The 25,440-nt window shown below is 46.6% G+C and overlaps 3 protein-coding genes across 12 annotated transcripts in view; 2 read left to right on the forward strand and 1 right to left on the reverse strand.

The window, feature by feature from the left end:
* The first annotated feature begins 880 nt into the window (after positions 1-880).
* Positions 881-10,350, forward strand: TPM4 (tropomyosin 4). Of its 4 annotated transcripts, XM_027666587.1 has the most exons (10): positions 881-1,059; positions 1,791-1,948; positions 3,929-4,054; positions 7,050-7,183; positions 7,440-7,557; positions 7,945-8,015; positions 8,238-8,313; positions 8,603-8,665; positions 8,749-8,818; positions 9,952-10,350. In XM_027666587.1, exons 2-10 carry the CDS (start codon positions 1,835-1,837, stop codon positions 10,032-10,034), a joined length of 855 nt encoding a protein of 284 aa, XP_027522388.1. In that variant the 5' UTR covers positions 881-1,059; positions 1,791-1,834; the 3' UTR covers positions 10,035-10,350. The 4 variants fall into 4 exon arrangements, with proteins under 4 accessions (XP_027522388.1, XP_027522389.1, XP_027522391.1 ...); XM_027666588.1 differs by lacking the exons at positions 881-1,059; positions 9,952-10,350 and adding an exon at positions 9,288-9,520 and having other exon boundaries at positions 1,596-1,948; XM_027666590.1 differs by lacking the exons at positions 881-1,059; positions 1,791-1,948; positions 3,929-4,054; positions 9,952-10,350 and adding exons at positions 4,882-5,065; positions 9,288-9,520.
* A 268-nt stretch (positions 10,351-10,618) lies between these two features.
* Positions 10,619-18,645, forward strand: RAB8A (RAB8A, member RAS oncogene family). The gene is made up of 8 exons (XM_027666552.1): positions 10,619-10,763; positions 11,232-11,292; positions 11,519-11,579; positions 11,907-11,984; positions 12,444-12,533; positions 13,145-13,210; positions 13,748-13,798; positions 14,689-18,645. The coding sequence occupies exons 1-8, from the start codon at positions 10,640-10,642 to the stop codon at positions 14,779-14,781; spliced, it is 624 nt and encodes a 207-aa protein (XP_027522353.1). The 5' UTR covers positions 10,619-10,639; the 3' UTR covers positions 14,782-18,645.
* A 53-nt stretch (positions 18,646-18,698) lies between these two features.
* Positions 18,699-25,440, reverse strand: part of CIB3 (calcium and integrin binding family member 3) — a 7,166-nt gene continuing 424 nt past the window's right edge. For 2 of the 7 annotated variants that reach the window (XM_027666559.1, XM_027666558.1), the window contains exons 2-7: positions 23,408-23,598; positions 23,061-23,095; positions 21,204-21,315; positions 20,712-20,859; positions 19,776-19,971; positions 18,699-19,283 (exon numbers count right to left, since the gene is read on the reverse strand). In XM_027666559.1, the coding sequence (XP_027522360.1) occupies positions 19,262-19,283; positions 19,776-19,971; positions 20,712-20,859; positions 21,204-21,315; positions 23,061-23,095; positions 23,408-23,458 (564 nt within the window). In that variant the 5' untranslated portion in view covers positions 23,459-23,598 and the 3' untranslated portion in view covers positions 18,699-19,261. Of the gene's footprint in view, positions 19,284-19,775; positions 19,972-20,711; positions 20,860-21,203; positions 21,316-23,060; positions 23,096-23,407; positions 23,599-23,675; positions 23,919-24,337; positions 24,915-25,440 lie in introns of those variants that run through there. The other 5 variants (XM_027666557.1, XM_027666554.1, XM_027666560.1 and 2 more) reach the window with 5 other exon arrangements.

The following is a 25,440-nucleotide window of genomic DNA, read 5'->3' on the forward strand; positions in this document are numbered from 1 at the left end:
CCTTGGCCCTATGTAAGCCCTGCTCAGCAATAACAAAAACATCACTATATTGTCAACCCTGTGTTCAACACAAATCTAAAACACAGCCCCACACCAGCCACTGTGAAGAAGATCAACTCTACTCCAACTAAACCCAGCACAATTATTCACAAAGGGCAGCCCAGTGCTGTGGGGGAACTTTGTGGGGCTCTGGCCCTGCTCATGGGCATTGTGCTAGTGTTGCCTTTATGTCCACTCTAGTCTTATTTAGCTAAATAAAGGGCAGATTTTCCCATGAAAGTATCCCCCAAAGGCCTTTTGGTGCTGTGCCAGCTCACCCCAGATGTTGGGGGAGTTCTGGGTGTTGTGCTGAATCTCCTGGTGCCCTCATGGCTGGGGATGCTGTGAGCACTTCTGAGGGAAGGACTGAGGGGTTGTGAGGGTGTGCAGGGAATTCGGGCTGTGAGTGACATGGGTGGTCAACAGGACCTGGATTGGGCAAAGAACTGGGGGAATGTGAAGGCCGGATCTCAGGAAAAGGTTCTTCCCCCAGAGGGTGATGGAGCACTGAACAGGCTCCCCAGGGCAGTGGTCACAGCCCCAAGGCTCCAGAGCTTAAGGAGCATTTAACACAACGTTCTCAGGGACAGGGTGGGATTGTTGGGTGTCCTGGGCAGGGACAGAAATTGGACTCGATGATCCTTGTGGAACCCATCTCAGGATATTCCATGACTCCATGCAGGTCCCTGGGTAGCAAAGCCAGCGAGTGCTGTCAGGCCACCCTGGAAGGTGCAGTAACTCAGCCCTGCTACAGTCAGGACAAGGCAGGTGTTGGGCTGTGAGGTTCAGCAAGAGCATGTGAAAGGATGGAGAGGGCATGGGGTTAGGGGGATGTGTTTAATGAGCTGCAAAAGGAAACAGGGCTTGTCCTGGGGCTGTTGGATGCTCTGCTTGGTGTCCTCTGGCAGTGGAACTACTCCTGATGTTCTTCCCAGAGCCTGCTCTTGCCTGACAGAGAGAAGGTGACTCTTCAAACAGAAGAAGAAATAATTTATGGTGATCATCGGACTGCAACTTCAGGTATTGTTAAGTTCCCCAAGTGTTTAGTGAGGGAAATTTCAAGGACAAGCACTCAAACTCAGAGAATGCCTTGAGCCTCAACTTGGTATCTAAATCTGAGCTCTGTTATGTGTTATACTATCACAGATTATAGCTAGTTCCTTAACACCAGGGCTTATTTTTACAGCAAAAAACCTGCTGTCTCTATCCTGCATCTTTTTATAACATAAATTTGGCTACCTCTTAAGCACATGATTGATTGATTGGTTGATTTATTTTACACATGGCTTTATTTTGGAGTAATCTAAAAGGATCCTTCCCTTTCCTCCATTAGCCTCATGCCATTATTCCAAGAAGCCAGGCCATCCCCCCAGCTCTGCTGGGCTGGTTAATTGCTCTGCACACACGAACGGGTGCTAATCAGCTTTCTTTCAAGCATGTGTTCATATGTCAACACTTTTGCTTCTGTCAGAAGCTTAAAAATGGAAACAGTTTTCTCTTTAAGAAAACAGGACCCAAATAAGGAGATGGTGGAGTGGTGAAGATTCCTCTAGTGAGCCTGTTCCAGCTCATTCCTTAGAAAGGCTGTGGATGGAAGATCAGAGAAGGGGCCAGTAGATCTGGGATTTGTCCAGGGGTCTCTGGGTTTAAAGACCTGTGCAACCACTTGAGCTCATTTTCCCTGTGGCTTGCTGGGGGTACAACTTCTTTCTCTGCCCAAGCTGTTAAAAATCTAAAATTTCACTCATCAGATTCTTTCAGTTGCGAGACAGATCCAACCCAGCCTTGAGCAAAAATGGAAGCTATCAAGAAAAAGATGCAGATGCTGAAGTTGGACAAGGAGAATGCCATTGACAGAGCAGAGCAGGCTGAGACGGATAAAAAGGCAGCTGAGGACAAATGCAAGCAGGTAAGTGGAAATAAAATCACTGGCTGTGTGTGTGCTGTGAAAATAAGTGTCACAAGATACTGTGCTGCAATTTTCTGATTCAGAAAGCAAAATAATTTGAAGTCAGGTTTTTCTGTTAATCTTCTTTTGAAGTTTTTTTGCCTTTTTGTTACGCTTATACAGCCAGGTCTAGGCAGTAACTTGTCAGCCATCTCAGTCTTTGCAAAATTAACATCATCCTCAGATTTATTAGCAGTACTTTCTCTAAGTTTTCTTAAATCTTACATAATTGCCTTAATTTTCTTGTGCTTTTGATTCCATGGAAAAGGCCTTTACTTACTCAAAATCAAAGCTACAAACCTTGACACCTGTAGGACTACTGCTAATAGAGTCAGCTGTGTCTAAACATTAATTAAGCCTCTCCTTGAAGCAAATTAATAAAGTTCACTTCAAGTCCTTGGTGCACAGAGTGCCCCTTAGAGGTGCCAACTAAAACTCTACAATAGATATGTTCTATCATTTTTTGTCAAGAATAATCAAAAATATCTTAATTTGGATGCTCTGCTTTTAGCTGAATTTTAATGATAACATTTTCAGTTCTTTTGCTTTTCAATGTCTTTATTCTGGGTGTCTGCCTCCTATTTGAGCTTTGGTATTTTCAGAACAATCTTAAAATGTAAGTTGACTACACTCAAGTTTTTACAGCACTCCTTGTAAAATTACCACCTTTCCCTTTTACATTCTCTAAATGTGGCTGCTTCTACTACATCTTCCAGACTGCTCTAATATGTTATTAGCATTCATTTGGCCTAATATTTCTTTTTCTTTAGAAAAATAAATCTTTGATCTTACTCCTCTTTTCTGAATTGTCTCGAAATTTTCAGCTTTTTTTTTTTTTTTTTAATGTGGGCACAGTACTCAAGTAGTGATTTTAATATTCATACACAAAGCCAGCATCACCTTCATCCTGCTGCTCACTGTCCCTCTGTTAGAGCACCCAAGCAAGGTTTCAGTTCTCTCACACTCTCTGGTTACTCTGAGTAAAACTATTGCAACGTAACAACATTCCAGAATAGCACACTACCAGAAATGTCTTCATCACTGAAACTAAAATGAAGGAAGTGCACCAAAACACAAACTATTTTGATAGACTAAATTTTTGTGAAGGTGGAGCTAAACAGATAAATCAGCTTCTCCTCAGCAGACTGAGCTGTTTTGAGTTGCAAATGAAAGGATGGAGCAGATGGGTTTGCAGGCCCACCCTTATCAGCAGCCAGACTCTGATAACGTGAATTCTTCAGGGAGCATGAGGCAGTTTGTCATTAAACAGTCTCCCAGCAGGTTATAAATAGCACCATTCTAGTGAATAATATGGATTTATATGGTATGGAGGAGTCTGAGCCTCATGGTAGGATGGAGCATATCTTGCTGGGCCACAGTTGGGGAATAATCCAGGTTAGAAGGGACCTCCTGAGGTCACCAGGTCCCTTCTACAGCAGGGCCAGCCCTGTTCCCTCCCACTTCCATTTGGGCTGAAGTGTCCTGAACCTCCCACAAAGGTGATTAGGGAACCACCACTCATTTTTTCCAGCTGTACAGGAATTGAACAGTTTCCTGGTAAATCACCAAGTCTGGGAACAAACACAGGGGCATAATTTAAAAACATTTATAATAATGCTATAAAACTGATTGTTGCAGAGTGTCCAAAATAAAAATGGGGTGAAAAGGGGCTTTTATACCAAGTTATATATTAAACCAGATCCCGTGTGTGCAGTAGCAGAGAATGTTCTTCAAGGGTGAGATGTTTTTAGTGATCTTTCCCTGGCAACTCCTACCAGTCATTCTCAGACTCTTGTCCCCAGCAGAACTTTGATCTGGTCTTTTGTGACTCTTTGGATGTTAAAATGAAGTTAAACTAATAGTAAAGAGAGGTTTTATCATATTAAGCTGTATCTGATACTACATCAGGATGCTCACTTTGGGGGTTTTCTCTCTTGAAAGGTAGAGGATGAGCTGGTTGCTCTGCAAAAGAAGTTGAAAGGAACTGAAGATGAGCTGGACAAGTACTCGGAGGCTCTCAAAGATGCCCAGGAGAAACTGGAGCAGGCTGAGAAGAAGGCCACTGATGTATGTACCCACTTCCCTGTAACTCTGCTCTGTGTATTTTGTAGGTACTGCACTGTTATAGGAACGGCTGAGAATTCCTATACTGCAGCACTAGGCTGAGGATAGAAAGGCAGGGTTGTGGTGCAGGGATTTTACCTCCTCTCCCCTCTGCCAGAGGGAGCCGGAGCTGTTCTGCACCGAGCCCACGGCACAGCTGCCCCCGGGACTCGGTGCCACTCGGGGCTCGATGGACACCCAGAGGAGAACTGATGGCACTGAAACGGGGGGAAGGAGTGCTGTGGGTGGGAATTCTTTACAAAAACTGAAATCTCCTTTGACCAGGTAAACAAAATCGTGATCTTTGCGGGAAGCCGGGACAGCAGCAGGGCTCCAGCTGTGGCGTAAAGATGCCCTTTGCCTCCATCCCCAGGGTTAAAGAGCAGCCCCGGCTCCCCGCCACACCTCGGCCGCCTTTGGCGGCGCCGAACGGCGGGCAGGGCCCGGCAGCGGCGTCACCAGCCCCGAACCCCCCCTTTTTGGGACCGGGAGGTGGGGCCGGGGAGCGCGGCCGCCGGGGGCTGCATCCCCCCGGCACGGGGATGGCGATGGGGATGGGGATGGGGATGGGGATGGAGACAGGGATGGGGATGGGGATGGAGACAGGGATGGGGATGGAGACAGGGATGGGGATGGGGATGGAGACAGGGATGGGGATGGAGACAGGGATGGGGATGGCGGGGGACGGGCGGGACTGTCCCGGCCCTGCCTGCGCCGACTCCCCAGTGCTACGTCACCAGCTCTACCTCCACCTCCAGCCGCGTGACGTCATCGGGCCATTGAAAGGCGCGGGGCCGCCACGTGCAGCACCTCCGCGCCCAGCCCGCCGTCCGCGCCGCGCCCATGGCCGCGCCGAGCTCCCTGGAAGCCGTCAAGAGGAAGATCCAGTGCCTGCAGCAACAGGCGGATGAGGCAGAGGATCGCGCCCAGGTCCTCCAGCGGGAGCTGGACCTGGAACGGGACCTGCGGGAGAAAGTGAGACCGCCCGGGGCTGCCTGCTCGCCTTCTCTCGGTCGCTCTCTTCCCGGGCTGCTCCTTCCTTCCTGTCTCTGGCTCTCTCTCGCTGGGGCGCGCCCGGCTCTCCCTCGCTGCGGGAGGACGGCTCGGCTGCCTCCATCCCCGGGCTGTTCCCGCTCCGCACGCTCGGCCCGCGGGAGCCGCCGGCGCTGCCGCAGCGCCGCGCCCGCCCCGTCCCGTCCGGTCCCGGCCCGGGGGGAACCGGGCGCGGCCCCGGCGCCCGCCGCTTCTCGCGCTTTGGGGCCGATCCCTGCGGAAAAGGGACACCCATCGGCCACGGGTTCGAGCTCCCGTGGGCACCGGGGAGCGCTTGCGAGTTTAGTAGGAAATGGCTGTTTAATTAGGGGAAAAGCGCTGCATGACACGGAGCGGGGAGTTCCCGCCTCTCGGCGCCGCACCGCTGGCTCCGGCACAGCTGGGGAATGTCCGAACTGCTGCAAAATAACTTTCCCTCCTGGTTTTCTCACAGAGAAACGCGAACTCTCCACTAGCGTGCGGCTCTCCCGGGGCTGGACAGCTGGTTTCACTTAGATTTGTGTGTAATCAGCCTTCCCGGCATCTTCCTGCTATTTTATCACATGTCAGCGAGTTAGTTTTACCGTATAAGGACTGCGGGCTGCTGCTGGGAGAGGTGGAGCCAGGCTCACCCCAGCTTCCCAGTGGCCCCGGCTCCAGAGCTTTGGAATCTTGCTGAATTAAAATATGACTTAAAAGTGCCCTGTCTAGAGGAAGGAGTTGCTGCCACAGAACAGATGCCAGTTTCGTACTTGATCGATGCCTTGTGTGTAAATCGAGAAAGTTAAACACAGCACGGGGTAAAAAACAAATGAAATGTTGGATAATTTATGACTAGAGGAATCCTGGGTCAGCTTCCATTTGGATCAGCCACTGAACTCCTTTCCAAGATGGCTCAGCTGTGAATGGAAACCACTTCCTCCGGCTTAGGAGTGGTCAGTGACCAAATTTGCAAAGCTGCAGCAAAACACTTTTTTTTAAAAGTGTTTTACCATAAAGCATAAAACAATCACCCTTCCAGAGTCCGTAGCCCATAAAAGTGTTGTGTTTTTTTTTAAAAAAAGGTTAATCTTAGATATGGCAATCCTGCTCAGATTTGGGGACAATAAAGTTATGAAAACAGGGCTTTATTTTTCTTCAAAAACAAGCAACTAAAGGAGCCAAATCTTAATAAACACATATTTATGGACACCAGTTTGTCCATGTTGTCTGTATCAGGCCTTTCTCCCAGCAGTCTCTCCATTTATAAGTTAGTCTATTTTTTATACATTAATAGCACTCCAGTTACTGAGCAGTTTATTCAGTAATATACAAACCTTATCAAGAAATGCTTTCTGCCTAATTCCTTAAGTAGCACAGGAAACAAAGTGAACTTATTTTAAGAACATATCTAATTTTGCCCCAAAAAAGCCTGACTCTGCCATGTTGAGGCCAACTGTCAGGCCCAGCTGACCATGAAGATTCTTCAGTGTTTGCAGGCTCAGGAGCCAGGATGGAAAAGGAACTGGCTCAGACCTCAACAGTGGGTTGTGACTGTGGTCCAGGATGGAACCAAGGGCAGAGAAACCAACAGTGAAGGTTTTGGAACTAAGCCATTATGGGAACAGTTCGTTTTTTAACTGTAGATAGATTCAGCCTGGTAAAGTGATCCAAAAATCCTTCGATCCTCTGGATCCTCTGGCAGTCCCGTCCTTTGTTGTGTGGCAGGAATGATAAGTACCACTGAAAAAAAAAGAAAGGACAAGCACACACTCCATACCTTGACATTCCTGAGATGCCACAGTTTAAGCAAACAAAAAGCAGAGGCAGAAGGGCCCCAGGAGCTCTGGGGAGATGCCATTGCAGTTTTAAGGGAATTGCTTAGTTGGGAAGGTTTTCCAGCAGCCAGTGGCCTGTGTAACCCTGGGTCTGGGTGGTTGTTTCCCAGGCTGAAGGGGAGGTGGCAGCTCTGAACAGACGCATCCAGCTCGTGGAAGAGGAGTTGGATCGTGCCCAGGAACGACTGGCCACAGCCCTGCAGAAACTGGAGGAGGCTGAGAAAGCAGCAGATGAGAGCGAGAGGTATGTCCCTTTGGGACTTTCTTTTTGGTAAAAAATTTAATGTATATGAATAAAATATTCCTGTATAATTTAGCATCTGCAGATCAGAGACTCAGAACTTCTTTCTAAGCTTGAGTGAGTAATTCCTTTAGCCTTGAAGAACATGGATGGGCGTAATGGGCCATTTCTGGGTTACAAATATCAAATTCCACTTGAGGACCTTTGAGATAGAAGTGCTAAAACGCTTCTAACATTAAACACGCTTTGACTTCTGCAGGGGAATGAAGGTGATTGAGAACAGAGCAATGAAAGATGAAGAGAAAATGGAGATTCAGGAAATGCAGCTGAAGGAGGCCAAGCACATTGCCGAGGAAGCCGATCGCAAATACGAGGAGGTAAAAGGGAGAAGGAAATGGTGAAACATTCAGGAGAGCTCTGAACAACAACTTTACTCCCCGCTTTAGTTCCTCTTTGTGCACTTGTTGATGCTCCAACCTTGGAACATTCCCAACAAGGAGGAGTTTTAATAGTGGCTTTGCAGCATCCTAATGCTAAAAGCGCTGCAAAATCTTAACTAATTGGGAAGTCTCTTATGTCTGGGGGGGTGTCCTCATTCCAAAGGAAGCAGGAGTGTAGTGCTTTGAGAGAAATCTGTAAGGAAGCTGTCCCTGCCCGTGGCAAGGGGATAGAATGAGATGATCTTCAAAGTCCTTCCCAACCCAAACCATTTTGGGATTCTGTGAACTCCAGGCTGGCCTGACAGAGCTGTTGTGTCTTTACAGGTTGCCCGTAAACTGGTTATTTTGGAGGGTGAACTGGAACGAGCTGAGGAGCGTGCAGAGGTGTCTGAAGTGTGAGTTACTGTTTAGAATACACTGAGGGTCAACACTATATTTCATTAGAAAAATCTGCTCCTGGTAGGCAGGCATGTAATCAGTACCTGTAGAAAAGCCTGTTTTTACTTTATATACCCACTTTTCTCCTTTCAGACTTAATTACCTCCTGCCTTGTATGTTTTAGATTCTTTGAAAATTAAATCACACTAGTAATTCACACTTTTATTATCCCCCCATAGTAAATGTAGTGACCTTGAAGAGGAGTTAAAGAACGTCACAAACAACCTGAAGTCTTTGGAAGCTCAATCTGAAAAGGTTGGTTCTTGCAGTAAACTAAGGGGTTTTTACAAGCCAAAACTTGTAAATAAAATTCATAGAAATAAGCCAGAAATACAAAGTGAGAGGTTTTAGCTGCCAGGCTGTGGCTCCTGCTCCATCAGTTCTGCCCACACCAGCCTGAAAAGCCTGGGGAAGAGGAGAAAACCACGGAAATGGTGTTTGCAGCTGTTGTAAAAGGAAAAGTGGTTATAAATAGGTCACAGTTTCATAAACATTTATTATTGTTGCTACAACTTCCCTTAAAGAGTGTTTATTGTTTTCACAGTACTCGGAAAAAGAAGATAAATACGAAGAAGAAATCAAGATTCTCTCTGACAAGCTGAAAGAAGTGAGTTTGGCCATCCCCAAAAACTGTATTTTGGCATCATTTCTTTTAAGAGCATCCAGTGACTCTATTTCAACTTTTTTTAGGCTGAAACTCGTGCTGAATTTGCAGAGAGAACCGTTGCCAAACTGGAAAAGTCTATTGATGACCTGGAAGGTATGGAATGGCTCAAATTTCTTTAAAAGTGGTTGGTTCCAAATCAGAAAACAAATTTTAGGAGTGAGTGGTGGGTTTTATTGGCAAAGGGCAGCAGCACTCATCAGGTGTGTTGGTAGATGGGTGTGATGTGTCTACTGGGAAGTTCTGAAAGAGGTTTTCCTGCAAAAAGTTGGTAACAACAACCTGCTTTTGGCCAACTCAGGGACTCAAGGGCTCGAGATCCCAACCCTACTTAATCTGCTTACTGAAAAAATAATTGTGGGATTGCAAAAAGGAAACGTAGGTGAAGCTCCTGACCGGGCAGCTGTGTGGGTGTTTTGCTTCCCTTCTGATACTCAACCACGCCTCTGTTTTCTTCTCTTGTTTTCCTCCCCAACTGCTTTGGCTGCTGTTGCCTTCTGCCTGTCTCCTCCTCCTGTGGCCTCCTCTCTTCCCTGCATTTTTTGCTGGCCCTGCTGACCGACAGACGAGCTCTACGCTCAGAAGCTGAAGTACAAAGCCATCAGTGAGGAGCTTGACCATGCCCTCAATGACATGACCTCTTTGTGACCTGCCCCTGTGTGGGGGCACAGGGGGGGCTCCCTCTTGCTGCGTTTCTCAAGCTTTTCTTGCCTGTCATCCCTGTCACTCCTGTGCCACTTCCACAAGTGACCCTTCCACCTCTGTGGGCACTGAGCTCAATAAAACACGATACCTCTACCTGTCAGCCTTTGGGGTTTCCTTCCTTGGGACTTACCTAAACTGCGCTGGTGACACCACCAAAACCAGCTCCTCACACAGGGAAGGGCAGACACAGCCAGGGCAGGACCTGGCACTGGCAAACACCTCAGTTTTAGTGTTCCCAGGACACAGGTGGCAGCAAAAAGCTTTGGGTGCTTTTGGAGTGTCCTTGTGCTCCATCTGCCTGGTTAAAAACCTCTCGGTGCAAGGCAAACCCAGCAGGATGTGTCCTGTACATGACATGTTAAGTCTGTCATGGCCCAAACCCTCCCTAAATGAGAGCAGTTGCCAAAAGATGCTCCAGCTGTAGAGGTGTGTTAAACACGAAGGTAAGTTACCACGGGTTTTATTAAAAGGAAAAAGCTGTAAAATAATGTAGCTAAAGTTGTGTTTTCTTTCTTTCCCACTAGAAAAACTTGCCCAAGCCAAAGAGGAGAACCTGGGCTTGCACCAGACACTGGACCAGACGCTAAACGAACTGAACTGTATATGAGAGGCAGGACCTGCCACTGGCCAAGGAACTGCCCCGTCCCTGCAGCGCTCCTCTCTCCTTCTTTCTCTCTGTATCCTGGGAAAGCCAATTAAGTTATGACCAGCACAGCCACGCCGGAGGCTCTGGGTGTCACTCGGGGACCTTTTTACCCCCCCCGCAGACCTCCCCAGGGAGCCCCCGTGGAGCCCCCGCGTGCCCTGCCCGTGGCTGCCCCGCACGGTTCATGACTCCTTTTGTATAACCTGGTAGAAGCTGTACCCGGGCAGTGGCGGCACCGCCCGGCCCTGCCCTTCCATATTAAAAATTTCTCTCAGAACCGAGGTTTCCTGTGGGTTTTTGGGGCGCTCCTCTCCGCGTGACGTCACGCTGGGCAGTGGCAGGAGTGGCGTCACTGCCACCGCCCGCAGGAAGTGACTGGGCGCGCCCGCGGGGAGCCAATCGCGGCGCCGCTTACACCCGGGAGGAGGGCGAGCGCCAATGGCATCGCCGCTTACAGCCGGTAGGGGGCCTCCCGCCAATGGCGCGCCGGCTCCGCGCGCTCCCCGCCTGACTCGGCCAATGGGCGCCGGGGGGGCGGGGCGGGGGCGGGGCCCGAGCCCGCGAACATGGCGAAGACCTACGACTACCTGTTCAAGCTGCTGCTGATCGGGGACTCGGGCGTGGGCAAGACCTGCGCGCTCTTCCGCTTCTCCGAGGACGCCTTCAACGCCACCTTCATTTCCACCATCGGTGAGCCCGCGCACAGCCACTCAGGGGCCCGCGGGGCGCCGGCGGCGGGGGTTGGCTGCGGCCGCCGCGGCTCCAAGCCCGGGAGGGGCGGGTTCGCTGAGCCCGGGGGGACTCCGGGAGGGGTCTGTGAGGGGCTGCTCCGCCTGGTCCTGGAACCTCCGCCCGGCCATGGAACCTCCGCCTGGTCCCGCAGCCCCGACCCCGCAGCCCCCCACTGCTCCCCCAGTCCCGCAGCCCCTGACCCGGTCCCGCAGCCCCTGACCCGGCCTCACAGCCCCGGCCCCGCAGTCCCCGGCCCGGCCCCGCAGCCCCTGACCCGGCCTCACAGCCCCGGCCCCGCAGCCCCCCGGGATCCGGCGCGGGGGGAGCTCTGAGGACGTGAAACTGGAACAGCGAAATCGAAAGGCAGAGCGCTGGTTTGGTCTCCCGGCAGGAGCTGTGAGTGATTTCGTTGCTTCTCCTTTTCAGGTATTGACTTTAAAATTAGGACGATAGAGCTCGATGGCAAGAGAATCAAACTGCAGATCTGGTGAGGCTCCTGTGCCGCGGGGGGTGTCCGGTCACCGGGGCTGTGCTCGGGGACGGCAGTGTGGTGTTTTTATTCCAGTTGTGCTGTTCAGTAGTTTACGGTATCTTAGAAGCTAAAACCAGTGCGCCTAAAGACTGATTCGAGTTAAATTCTTTAACTCTTCGGTGGTGTTATGTCGGGTCAGTGCTGGGGGTGGTGCGTGAGCCCCGTGTCCTGTCTGTTCCAGGGACACGGCCGGGCAGGAGCGATTCCGGACCATCACCACCGCCTACTACAGGGGAGCCATGGTAGGAGCAATCCCGGGATCTGGGCTGGGATAAACCCACCTGGGAGGGTCAGGGCAGCTGGGTCTGAGGTGGGACAGGCACAACTGACCTTCTGTGCCAGGCTGGACCCTGAGCTGTGCTCCTGCTCCTGGCCATGCTGGGCTGATATGGGACTTTGCAGAGGGACCTTTCCCCGTGTTCCACTCTATAAATACACCTCCTGCACCCCTTATCTCGCTGCCATTAACTGTGAACCGTGTTAAAAATAGTCCTTGTTAAGTTGCTTGTCTCTGCTAGAGATGAGCCTTTAACTCTTGCTGAAACAATCTTTGTCCTTCTGACCTTCAGGGCATCATGTTAGTGTACGACATCACCAACGAAAAGTCTTTTGAAAATATTCGGAACTGGGTCAGGAATATTGAAGAGGTAATTTCCCTGCTTGCTGACTGTTAAAGGTGCTGTTTCCTCCTCTAAAAGTCATCGAAGCTTAATTGCTTCAGAAGCGTTACCTTTCTTGTGCTGGAGAGCACTTGGAAAATAAATAGGATGGAAATCAGTAACATTTGATGTTCCATCCGTGGGATGGAAGTCGGTAACACGCTGACTTGGCTGACAGTGATTTGTTGTGGGGGCTGTTGTGTTGCCTGTTGTGTGATTTGTTGTGTTGCCACTGTACTCTTGAGGGCACCCAATGTGATGGTTTCCTGCCACGACAAGCGATCCAAGAGCTGCCGTGGTGCTGGGATGAGGGGTTGGGGGAGCCTGGAAATCTACGGGAGGTGCTGAGCACCAGCATCTCCACGCTGGGTACTTGAGTGGTGCCTCCTGTGCCTGCCAGTGTTGATGTACAAAAGCCAAGCCCTGTGTCTGCTCTCTCTGTCCCAGCACGCGTCTCCAGACGTTGAAAAAATGATCCTGGGCAACAAATGTGACGCAAACGACAAAAGACAAGTTTCTAGAGAGCAAGGGGAGAAGGTGAGTGCTCTGTGGCTTTGATGGATCTCAGCTTAGGCTTTTCAAAGTCTAAAAACTGCTTTGATTATTGTCAGCGTGGCACCACCTGAGTGGAATGATTAAACGTTCTCCAAGCTGTCATGGCAATACGTTTCCCCACTGGGATGAAAAGCTGAGCCTGTGTTAAGGATTCTTGTTGATTATCTGTCAGGTGCAAGGCAACGAGCTGGATTTTTCTAAGAAAAAGGATGTTAGAGTTTGACATTGAGAAAATGTCTCTTTTTGGCTGAAAGCCACCGAGAGCAGGTAGATGGGATGGTCTTTTCTGGCGTTAGTCGAGGCAGGGAAAGTGCATCTGCACTGCGGGTGTTACAAGGTGTCAATGCAAGAAGAAAAATAAAAGAGGAAGGAGCAGATTAAAACATGTTCAGGCTGTAAAAGAGCAGAGCAAAGCTGGTGGGAACAGAGGCCAGCAGCAGTGAGATTTAGTTCCTAATTGTTGCAAGTTGTTGTGTGTGAGTAAATCCCCGACTCCGGTGACTCGTGGCAGGAGGGGCAGAGCCTGTGCCCGGGGGTGTGTTTGGAGCTGCTCCTGCAATTGTTCAACTCATGTGAAATCTGCTTTTGTTCAGCTCGCTGCAAGCTTTGGGATTAAATTCATGGAGACCAGTGCAAAAGCAAATATAAACATAGAGAATGTAAGTACAGACCCCTTCCCCTGATATTTATTGTCTTAGTTGTGCAGACAGACAGCGAGGACAGGAACCTGTCCACTGTTGGGTACAGGGGTTGGGTTGTTAAACACATTTCCCTGCCTTCCATTAAGGTGTTGTTTAACTAACATTATGCTAATTTATGTAAATGGAACTTGGTGCTTAGGGCACCACAGGGGTGTTACAGCAAAGGGCATCAGGGCAGCACAAGGGAAAACTCAGTTCATGTATCTTTGTACTCAAGAACAGGATTGATAAAGGACGTTTTCCCACTGCCCAAACCCTGGGTGGGGCTTTTGGGCTCAAAAAGGAAGTTGTGGATATAGAGAAGGAGCATTAAAACCTGGAGCAGGGGGAGAAAACCTGAAAATTTGATGTTCTTGAGGCGTTTGGTGTATGTAGAAACTCAGCTTATTGCTAAACAGTAAAGTATATTAGAGTTGGAGTGTATTTGTTATTTAATTTATTTGTTAGGGTATATTTTATTTCCCCTGTAACACTGAACTGTTTGACTTGTCACAGGCGTTTTTCACTCTTGCAAGAGATATCAAAGCAAAAATGGACAAGAAGTTGGTGAGTAACTTATTTTGTCCATGCTGGATTTAAATAGAAAAATAAAAACACAACCAAAAGCCACATTGCAAGAACTTTTCACAGTGTATAAAAATTGTATCATGGTCTCTTTCATAAGGGATCACTGAAATGTTCTAGGAATGTAATTTTAGATCTGTCAAGCTGTGCTCTGACCTTGGCTTGTAAACAACTGTCTCTGCATTTCAGGAATTAGCTGAGGTTTTCTAAATAAAATGATTTATTTGTTTTATTAAAAGTCACATGGGGGTTAGAGCAGTTTAATGATACTTCTCACTCTTGCAGTCTGAAAATCATATAAATCATAAAGATAGAGGAGGCAGGGTAGAAGATTTAAACTGTTTCAGAATAGGTATAGAACTAATATTTTTGGATAATTTTTGCAAAAGCATCCTGAGCAATGACTGGGTTATCTTTTTACAACAAATAAATACATGTTGGTTTGTTCTTTATGAAATATGAAATGAAGCTGATGGGGGTTCCTTCTGCTGTCACTGAGCTTTCCACCCTCGTGTGTTCAGACATAAATTGATTGACCTGGGATGTTTTGGGGTTTGCTGACCATTCATAAGTGTTTCAGCAAGAGCCAGACATGCCCTTTAATTTATTATCTTTTAATCTCAGCTGTCTTTGAGTTAATATAAAGAAGAAACATAGATGCAGTGTGAGCTATTAAAGCCAAAAGCTGCAGATGCAGTTCTAGAAATTTTTGTCATGCCTGGTTTAAGACTGAGAAATGAGTGAAGCCTCCTGTTGGTTTTAGGGAAGGTTTTTGGTACGTCAGGCTTGGCTCAAGAGAATGACCAGATGAAATACGGATGGGAGAAGCTGTGAAGTGTAAATGAGTAACTGAATATTCTTTGCCTCTTCAGGAAGGCAATAGCCCACAAGGCAGCAACCAGGGAGTCAAAATCACACCAGACCAGCAAAAGAAAAGCAGCTTTTTCCGATGTGTTCTTCTGTGAGGGACACGGCCTTAACCTGAGCTGGACTGTGCCTGTGCTGAGTGAGGTTTCCTCTGCCTGTGGACTTAGTGCTCCCAACAAACCTTGTCTGGTCACAACAAACTCTGTGACCATCTGAATAAGAAATGGTTTATTTTGGTAATTGTTTGACTCTTCAATTTTGGAGATGAAACAGGTTTATTTTTGTCAGATCGCCGCTGGGCGCGTGTGCTGTGTAGCAGAGGGGGAACAGATCTCACGTGACCCGGGGATGCAGCACCTTTGCTGACAGACTTCAACTCTCATGTATCCAGTGGAGAAGGATGAAGTTATGATCAAAACAAGGCCCAGAAATGCCCATGTGAATAAAGTCCGGGTGTGTGTACATGGTACATGTGCATATCCAGTCTGGAGCTGCACACGGAACGGTGGCATCAGACCATCCCAGAAATGCCCCCAGGGGAGCAGTGCAGGCTGGGGCTTTCTCAGGAGGTAGGAGGGAGCTTTCTGCACCTCCACCTCTTTGCTACTGCAGAGAAGCTCCTTTGCCTGTCACTTACTCAGTTGTGTTACTCTTGACAATCCACAAGTACAATTGACGTTTAAAAAAAATTCTCCTCGAAGGAATCTCTATTTTTTTAAAAAGCCAAAGTGTGCTGTAAATATAATGGATCCTTACCATCAGGAATTTATCCATGTTAGACTTGACTGCTTAATTAAGTGCTCCAGATGTTTAGATGTGTTTGACAGGAGCTGATGGTTGCAGCAAGTCCTGGGCACGTGATCTGTCATCTGTTCTTGGAGAACCAGTCAGGATCAGGCAGGGACACTTACACCAAATTTGTCACCTTACAATGGGCAACTTTTCCACTCTCCAGCTGGGAGTGACCCCAGATCTGTCATGAAGTAGTAACTAGTTTTAAATGGTGACCAGGAACTGCTGCACTGCTCCCCGTGGTGTGTTCCCAGGCACACTTGCTCACATATGCACAGAAATGCTGCACATCCCCTTTCTGAACACAGACTCTTTCCGACTGACCTTGCCTTGCTGGGTGTCCCACTGCAGATGTCAGGTAGCAACAACCTGTGGCACTGCAAACGACACCAGTCCTCCCAGAAACAGGCTGGGAACTCATTCCCACAAACCCATCCGTGACATGGCCATGTGTGAAACGCAGGAGCCAAGTTCAGCCCCTGCCAGGTCGGGGGCTGCAGCTCTGATCTCAATTCTTCTGACTGAAGGAGCCAGTGAGAGCTTCTGCTTCTGAGTCTGCTGGGCCAGGTATTGCAGGGATGGTGGGTTTGATCCCAGAGAACTCCCAGCTGTGCCCTGCAGCTCACTGGGACTGTAACATGCTTCGTTTACATTGACAACTGCACTTAAGGGTAGAATTGAAGTTGATTTTAAAGTTGTTGAATTTACTCACCGGTTTTGTTTTCTTCCAAGTTTGTGGTGGTAATCTCTGGCCTCAGAGTAGCACTGGTAAGTGTTACTGTAGTTAAAGATCTATCATAGTTACAGATCTGTTCATAATTAACATTATAAATCTGCAGCCTGCAGCTGGGTTCAACAGGAATACTGCCTGTTCCTCTGAAATGGAAAAAGGATATTTCACTGTGTACGTTACTGGTTTATAAAAATGCATTTTAGATTCTACCAACCTTTTTTTAATAGCAGATTACAACAAGCTCTGTCATGATTAAAGCTTTCCTCTAACCAGAACCTTATGAGGGTTTGGTTTTTTTGTTTACTTGTGGCTTTTTAGCAGCAGGACTTGGTGATTGTGCACCGTAGTGGATTTACACACAGATGTATTTGTAGGATAAAATCACTGAAGAGGCTTCCAGACACTGTGGTTCAGAGTGTAGATAACCCAGAGCTGTAGCTTGGACCACCAGCATCTCTGTCTTGAGATAAGGATGGTTTTAAAGAGAGAGTTTGTGCTTCAAGAAATGATTGAGGCAGAGCTGGGGAGGTGATAAGGCATGGGCTGAGTGCTGTTTTCCTACCCAAAACTGATCAGTGTAATGATTTGCTTCTGGCTCAGCAGTAGCCGTGGATTGTCTCACATCCATATTCTGCTTTATACAGCCAGATGTTGAGCCAGACTTATTTTTCAAGGTGACTGGAAAAATAAGTGGTTTATCTAACTTGACACCACAGGTCTGCCTGTGGACAGTATCAATAACTCATCTCGAGCTGGGGAAAGCAAACCGTGTTCATTTACAAGTGGGTAAAACTTGAAGGATGGAATTGTGATTTTTCACTCATTTTCTAAATCTCAAGTTACTCTTTTGCATTCAGAACTCTTTGTGAATACCTTCTGTTTGAACTTATGCTGGTTGTTGCACATGTTTATGTACCTGATTGGAGCATGATTTCCTTTGAAATGGTTGGTTTTACTCAATGAACAAGTACATTATTGCCTGATCTCAGGAAGTTTCATGCAGTTACTGTGACTACAGCCATCAATATCCTTCTGGGTATGCAGGCTCTACCCAGGCATTAAGTCTGGGTAAGCAATATGAAGCCTAAAATGCAAATGTAAGAGAGGAAAAGGTTAAAGACACTGCACTGCACCTGTGCTTGGCTCTGTGTCACTAAACACGGGCATCAAATCTTGGAGAAGTACAATATCTAGTTGATGTTTCCATCACATCATTCAGTTACTGTGTTTATTAAGTATGAGTGTTATGGAAAACACAATTATCAGAGAGGTACTGGGGAAATACATACAGTAATGTATCTAAGATTTCTTTACCTAAGGAGGAAAAAATCTGAAATTGGGTACAAAATCTGTAAAACTGAGGGATTTAGTTAGATCTGCAAAACCAACTGTGCACACTACACATTCTCAGTGTCTGAATACCATTAAAATGTCAGGTAATGGATTAACAATTGGTTTGCAGAGAAACAAGCCCATTTTTGAGCACGTTCTCAAATTCCCTTACTTTAATGAGTATCATGGAATTCTGTGGTTGCCCTTATTTTCGAGGCTGGTTGCAATATTTGGGATGGTCCTCACCCTTTTGGGTGCAGAGCTGTCAGTGGGTCAATAACTGGTGGAACTGCTGTTCTAACACTGATTTAACACCCATGTTGTGTGTGTCCTGTGCTGATGGGCACAGCTCATGTTCCCTGACATCAGAGCCTTATGCCAGCATCAGAATTCCAGCCTCAGATTTATAAATCCTATGGATTATTGTAAGTCTCTTTACTGCTGCTGAAAATTCTTTGGTCTCTCCTTTCCTGTGAGATGCTGATCATCTCCCTGATGGTTGCTGAGGGGTTGTTGGGGGGGTGTCTCTGGCTCAAAACTGCCCTGATTTTGTGTTCTCTTGGACTTGTTTGTGCCAGGGGGGGAAGGAACAAACTGTGTGAGGATGGGCTCCTTTGTTCTAGAAGTTAAAGGGCTGAGGGAAGAATGATGACTTGTGTCTTCAGTTCTAGTTTAACTAAAGATCTGCTCAGTGGAATGTGAATGGGAGCTGCAGTCTGAGTGTTCCAAGCTGCCTCATTCCCTGGCCCATCTCTCACTGATCCCTGGAGTTTCTGTGGTTGATAAAAGTTTAGCAGCTGGAAAGAGCAGCTTTCCAGCCTTTCTGCAGGAACCGTGTGCTCTGCCTGGAGCGTGACTTGGGACTTAGGACTTCGTTTTGAAGGGAACTTAATGCATCCCAAAATCTGTAAAAAGAACTGTAAATTGTGTTTTTAGAGTGACCACTTTTGGCTGCCACCCTTCCCACGTTACAACTGCTTTCTTAAACACTTCTCATTGATTTTCATGTTTGTATCAAAACTGTTGTTTATTACAGGATGTCTGTTTTTACTCTGTTGTACAGGACCCTGAGCACTGCATAAATAAACTTCTTATGAAAAGAGAATTTTACAAACTTAGTTTGTCAGTTCTGTTTGTCATTTGTGCATATGGAGTCTGGTGTGGATTTCTGAAATTAGAGAAGAGGGACAGAATTTGGGGAAGGGTTTCTTGTCCTCAAAGTATGCTTTCTCATTATAAATCCTGCACTCTGGAGAATACTTCTGCAAATTGATTCATTGGAGCATTTATTAAGACTCTAAATGATCAGAGGAGTTGCTTACACAGTTTTGATTAATCACAGTGTTTTGGAAACTATTCTCAAGTGGGTTTTTTCCTGGTTAAGGCATTTTCTTGGGAATTTTTCGAAGCTATACAAGCTCCTTTACTACCTGGTGGTATCTGAACTTTAAAAGAACACTTCCCATCTCACTGTCCAGGCCAGGTTTGCTCTAACTGAGGGGGGAATAGACATTTTGTTAAATTCCAGGGAAATCTTGATGCAGAGCTTAATTAAATGATCCTTTAAGAGAGGTAAACAAGAACAGTTTTCTGACTGGTTCAGTTACCACAAGTTGTCCTCTTTGCCCCTCTGATTTTGTGCTCTTATGCTTGGTAATCTTGGGTGAAGTGATAGTATTTTAAGGTTCCAGAGGTGCTTCCATCCATGTGTTTCACTGGATTCAGATCCTAATGTGAAATGTGCTGTTAACAAGAGGAAGCCACGATCACTTATGTGTCACCATGCAAAGGATTAACTCAATTAATTCTAGGGCTGTACTATAATTGGAAACTTCATTTCATGAAGCACTTGCAAGGACTGGGTACATTAAATAAATGCAAGATTTGAGTGCTGCTTTGTGTGAGATGTGAATCAGAACCACATTAACACCATGTCAGGCACTGAGTGAGCAAATCTCATGGACCTACCAGTGCAGCCTGAGTGCTGATATTAACTTTTTAAGTTACAAGGACTTTTTGTCATATAAAAAGTACATCTGGAGGTTCAAAAGCAAGTCAAGGAGCCTCCAGGCTTTTTTCAAGCATCTCTTTTCCCAGTCTTTGCAGCTCTACTAGAACCTGCCAGGGAAGAGTGGTTATCTATGAGGGCTGAGGAGACATAAAATAGACACTTCAGAGGCTTTTGACAGAGAAACTAAGAGCAATTTTGTGTCAGAAATGAAAAGCAAATATTACCTGAGGAAATCTGGGGCTCGTATGATCATGTGCTGAAAGTCTTCCAAGGACAGTTTGCCATCATTGTCCACATCAGCCTCGTAAATCACCTTCTCACAGACAAGGCTGACTTCTTCTGGGGTCAGCTCATTTCGGGTTAATTTGTTAACAGTTTTCTCCAGGTCTGATTTGCATATGTAATCATCGTTGTTAAAATCTGACAAAGGAGACAAAAATTAATTTGAAGTGACAGAATTTCAACATTTTACGTGGTTGGCTGCCAAGACCCAACAGGAGGGTTTGGTTCCCAGGATGTGATGGATTTCTATCAGTAGAACTCAAATCAGAAAGGAAGTTATCTCTGTGTGCTTGTAAAAAAATCAGTTACAAAATAAAAGTCTAATCATTTCTCCTTATCATATATAAGAGTAACAACTGTAAATAGTTTAGTGGCTAAACATAGTGTAGCCATAATTAAATCATTCCAGCAAGATTTTGTTCCTTTGATATATGGTTTGTCTTTAGCTGATCATAAAGAAAATAACTGAAAATAGTCCCTTAAAAAAATTAAATCTTTAAGTTTGTCCTTGGAGAAAAAAAGCCTGCACTGTTCTTCCCTGCCTCCCCCTCCCAAATCCACCCTACAGATTTATGGGCAGCCAAATCCCTTGTGCTGCACTTTTCCAAGCAGCTCTTCAGACAGAAATATTTCTTAAATGTTTATCAGCTCTTGAAAACCACAGATAATTTCAGGCTGTAAATTTTGTAGTAAATCCTGATCCCAAGTAAATAAGAGAGACAAAAGGATGAAGAAAACCAAAAGTTTTTAGTAGAGAGAGAACAAACACTGAGATGGAATTAAAAGAAATGCTAACTAGAAATCATTATAATGAAGATTTTTGCATCCCTGCACAAAGCTGCAGGATTTCCCCAACTTTTTGTGCATGTCTCACTCACCATAAATTTTAAAAGCATAATAAGCTTTCAAGTCTCTGGGAGCCATTTCACTTAGCACTGAAAACATGTCCAGAAAATTATCCAAAGTCATGTTGCCGTCCCCGTGCTCCGAGAACACCTCTGCAATCCGCTGCCGGAACGGGTTGTCCTGGGAAACAGAGGAGCAAGGGAAGGTCACCCCTCCCAGCATTGATTTCAGTGCAGATAAGGCAGCTGGAGCGAGATTGTTTTTGTTGAAACCTCTTTTTGGCAAATTCCCCCCTTTCTGCCATTCTGTTCGTGTCAGAGGCAGCCGCAGCTGCAGCCGCTTTAAACTTTGTGCGGCTTCAGGGGGTTTTCTGGGAATCACTGGAAGCTTCCAGAAAGACTTCTGCCGTCAATAACCCAAATTTATTTGTATGTCAGGCTCCCAGCAATTAGTCCTGGATGAATTATTAAAATAGGGCAGCTTAAACTGCAGTGTGTCACTCGAGTCGTGTGCCTGGCTCGTACCTTGAGCTCTGGCATGCTGGCAATGAGCTGGTAGGGCAGTGTCACAGCTGGTTTGTCTGTGTAGTCGAGGGGAACCAGCTGAGGGGCCAGATCTCGGTACCTGTGAAACAGCCTGAGGCAGAAAGAAAGGCTTGTTTGGTGAATGAGTCCTTTAGACCTCTGAGAACAAGGTGTTTGCTTCTTCCACCTCACTTTTCACTCTTTTCCTCCATTACCAGATGGAGATCGGTCACTAAGTAACATATATGTTATATATATATTATATATCACAGAATATTCTGAGCTGGAAGGGACCCACGAGGATCAGGGAGTCCATCTCTTTATATATAACAAGTATATCTATAATATATCACAGAATCATTATGTTGGTGGTGGAAGAACCAGTATTAAGAGCAACACGGTGTAACTGGTGAAAAATACAAAGCTTCACTATAGAACAATGAGGTGAAAATGTTTACACAGCTCATGCAGCCAAACCCCCTCACACCGTGCATCCAAAGCCACATTTAACAGTGTCAGGTTTATTCTACAGAGGTGTTCAGGCATGTGGAGTCACTGGGAGGTGTGTTCATGATAACAAGGCACAAGACCTTCAACCTGAAGGTCCACCTGATTTGTTTCCAAACACACAAACGCTGGTGGCAAGGCAGAAGGGATCTGTTTGCATGGTGTGGCCAAAAAACAACGGGCTGAAACTGGAGCTTGAAAAATTCGGTTTAAACATCAGAATAAAACCTAAAGTCATGGGCAGGGAGAGAGATCTGGGATCCACCCTAACAGGATTTTACCCATCCAAAGCATCTTCCTGTTTTTTCCACAGAACTCGGGTTCAAGAGACAGAAAATGTGCATCAGGGTTGGAATTTATTGACCACTTTTTCAGCGTGTCTTTGCTTCCTTCTTGTGCTAGAGAAAGGATCCCATTCACAGCTGTTACCAACAAAACAATAGGAGAGAATTTTAAAAGGGATCCTTATCAATAATTAATGTCTTAATTCATGACATAGTTATGGTTCTGGCCTCTGTTTCCTGTGGGGAAAGGAGGCAGGTACAGATTCCAGTTTTTACAGAACCATTCCTGTTTTATCCTGTCTAAAATCCATATGCAGATGTCAGGGTTCCAAAGTTCTGTACAAAACTGTCCCCTGTGCTCTGCCCTTCAGAGAAACTGCCAAAAAACCACGTGTGGTGGCATCTTGAGAGCAGAGAAATGGAACAATTCCCTTTCTGTTCACACACCCAAGGGTCAGGGAGGGCAAACAGAGCTTCAGTATTGTGTATGTTACTGTCTGGGTGAGTATTTCTTACAAGAGGAGAAGTAGTTCAGCTTTTCAGTGAAGACTCTCAGTCCCACTCCTGATCTTGTCTTTATCAGAACCCTTGGCCAGGGATTAAATGGAGAGTTCAGTGAGGCACATGAAGGGGGAAAATGCACTTTGAAGCAGCAGTGTAATTATTTATAAGCAGACATGAAGAAAACTTGACACAATCATTAAGGATTTATAAAAATCAGGCCAAGTATTCCAAAGGATAACAGTATATTTTGAAGCATCTGTCATAAAACAATGTGAAATGTGGATGTTGCTGGCAAAGTATCCACTAAATATAACTTGTTACATTTATTTCTGATAAATAAAGGGTACATAAATACAAAATTTAGAATTCTGTCTCAGTTTAGGGTAGATAACACAGAGTTTGTACATTAAAAAAAAAAAAAATACTAAGATTGCCCAAAGGTATCACTTTAAAAACAATTTTAAAATAGATTTAGGCAAATTTAAAATATCTCACCCTACATGTAGCCTGCCTTTATAGCAATCTATGTGCTTTACCCACAAAATGCACACAGAATACTCACCTCAGGATTTCTTTCCTTGTGAAAAATGTGCAGTCCTGTGAAACAAGAAAAGATACAACATGTAATGAGTTTTAAGCATGCATTGGCCCAAACTTTTCCTGTACAGTGACTTAGATGAAGTTATATTGTAAAATACCTAACTAAGCATTAAAGCTCTCTTTTTGGCATATAATGAGAAGTATTTCATAACTGTTCTTCTTGAGGTAAAAATGAAACTATATTACTAAAATCTGTGGTGTAATTCAGTACTTCTACTTATTAATTTTTAAAAGAGATTGTTTAAAAAAAAAAACACCTTTACCATTATTCAGCATTGTGTTCAAACAGCCATTTAGTTTGGTTTATACCTGATATGCATCCAGTTGCTCTTGAGTGAAAATGGTTTGCTTATTGCCCATTTCCAGCTGGGAATGTCGACTTTTTTCCCATCCTTCTTTCCTCAAAGGCACCTTTATAGGTCGTCTGGATATTCAGTTATTAAAAGCTGCAACAATGAGGTTCAGGTACAGCAGAGGATCAGGTAACCAACTTCCACAGGCTGCAAAGTATCAGAACAGGAGCATTTCATCAAATCTTTAGTCTGGCTGCTTGAGGCTCTTATCCAGCAGCACTCACCTGTCTCCTGTGAGCACCACAAAGACTCGGGTTACAGCATTTAGCAAAACAACTAATAGCTGCTCATTAGTGCCTTTGAGCAGCAGGTATTCTTGTATCCTGCTTTTTCATGCCTTCAGATACGGCAAATTAACTGAAAAGTGTTAGCAGTATTTTCCTTCTTTAAGAATTAACACCGAATGCTGGTGATTTGGGAACCACTCCTTCTTTTCCTTCTCATTCTTCATAGAATAATTAAGGTTGGAAAAGCCCTCTAAGATCAGAGTCCAACCACGAACCCAGCACTGCCAAGGTTACCACTAACCCATGTCCCCAAGTGCCACAGCCAAGTTTTATGGACACTTCCAGGGATGGTGACTCCACCAGTGCCCCGGGCAGCCTGTGCTGGTGTTTTCCCTTTGTGCACGTTGTGTACTAATGGTATTTTGTACTGGAGGTAGTATCCATAAATTATTTACACACAGAAGTTCAGAGTTAGTCCCTTTCCAAGTACAGCCCCTCTATTATTAGGATTATTTAGTAATTTCCATAGAAATTACGTAACCCCAGTGAACTTCTCCACATTCTCGAAGGATGGGTCTGCACCTGGGCAGGGTCTTTTTGACCTGTAAGCGTGATTTTAATATTATAACAAAGATAGTTCAGCTCTAGGATACACAGACCTGAAGTCTTTTGCCAAGTTAGCCATGTGTTCATAGACATACATCACCATCTTGATTTACTACATCCTTAAATCTTGTTAGTTCCCAGATGTCCTTGACTAGTGGATGCTCCTGCTGCCCGTTGCACTCATTAGGTCTCCTCCCCTGCTGATCAGGCTTAAAAGTACATAAAGAGCGTACACCAAAAAACATCCTGACTTTAAGAGAATCTTGACATATTCCACAGATTGCGACAGTCTCGCCCCGGTTCCCCTCACGGAGGGTCGGACGAGGCTCATTCTATCCCGGTTTCCCTCACTGAGAGGGCGGATAGGGCTCGTTCCCAGTTCCCCTCACGGAGGGAGCGCACGGGGCTCGTTCCCCGTTCCCGGTTCCCCTCACGGAGGGGCAGAAGGGGCTTATTCCCGGTTCCCCTCAGGGAGGGAGCTCACAGGGCTCGTTGTCCGTTGTCGGTTCCCTTCACGGAGGGAGCGCACGGGGCTCGTTCCCCGTTCTCCTCACGAAGGGAGCGCACGGGGCTCGTTCCCCGTTCCCCTCACAAAGGGAGCGCACGGGGCTCGTTCCCCGTTCCCCTCACGGAGGGGCAGAATGGGCTTATTCTCTCACGGAGGGAGCTCACGGCGCTCGTTGCCCCTTGTCGGTTCCCCTCACGGAGGGAGTGCACGGGGCCCTTTCCCCGTTCCCCTCACGGAGGGAGTGCACGGGGCTCGTTCCACATTCCCCTCATGAAAGGAGCGCTCGGGGCTCGTTCCCCGTTCCCTTCACGGAAGGAGTGCACGGGGCCCGTTCCCCGTTCCCCTCACGGAGGGAGTGCACGGGGCTCGTTCCACATTCCCCTCATGAAAGGAGCGCTCGGGGCTCGTTGCCCGTTCCCTTCACGGCGGGAGCGCACAGGGCTCGTTGCCCGTTCCCCTCACGGAGGGAGCGCACGGGGCTCGTTGCCCGTTCCACGGAGGGAGCGCACGGGACTCGTTGCCCGTTCCCCTCTCCCCGGCCGCGCCGTTGCGGCGGTGCCGGCAGAGGGCGCGGGCGCGGCCGTTCGGCCATGGCGGATTACGAGGCGGTGCAGCGCGGGCCGCTGAAGCTGAAGGGCAGCGGGGGGG

The sequence above is a fragment of the Corapipo altera genome, unplaced genomic scaffold (assembly GCF_003945725.1).
Source record: "Corapipo altera isolate COAL_440 unplaced genomic scaffold, ASM394572v1 193, whole genome shotgun sequence".
Taxonomy (NCBI): Eukaryota; Metazoa; Chordata; class Aves; order Passeriformes; family Pipridae; genus Corapipo; species Corapipo altera.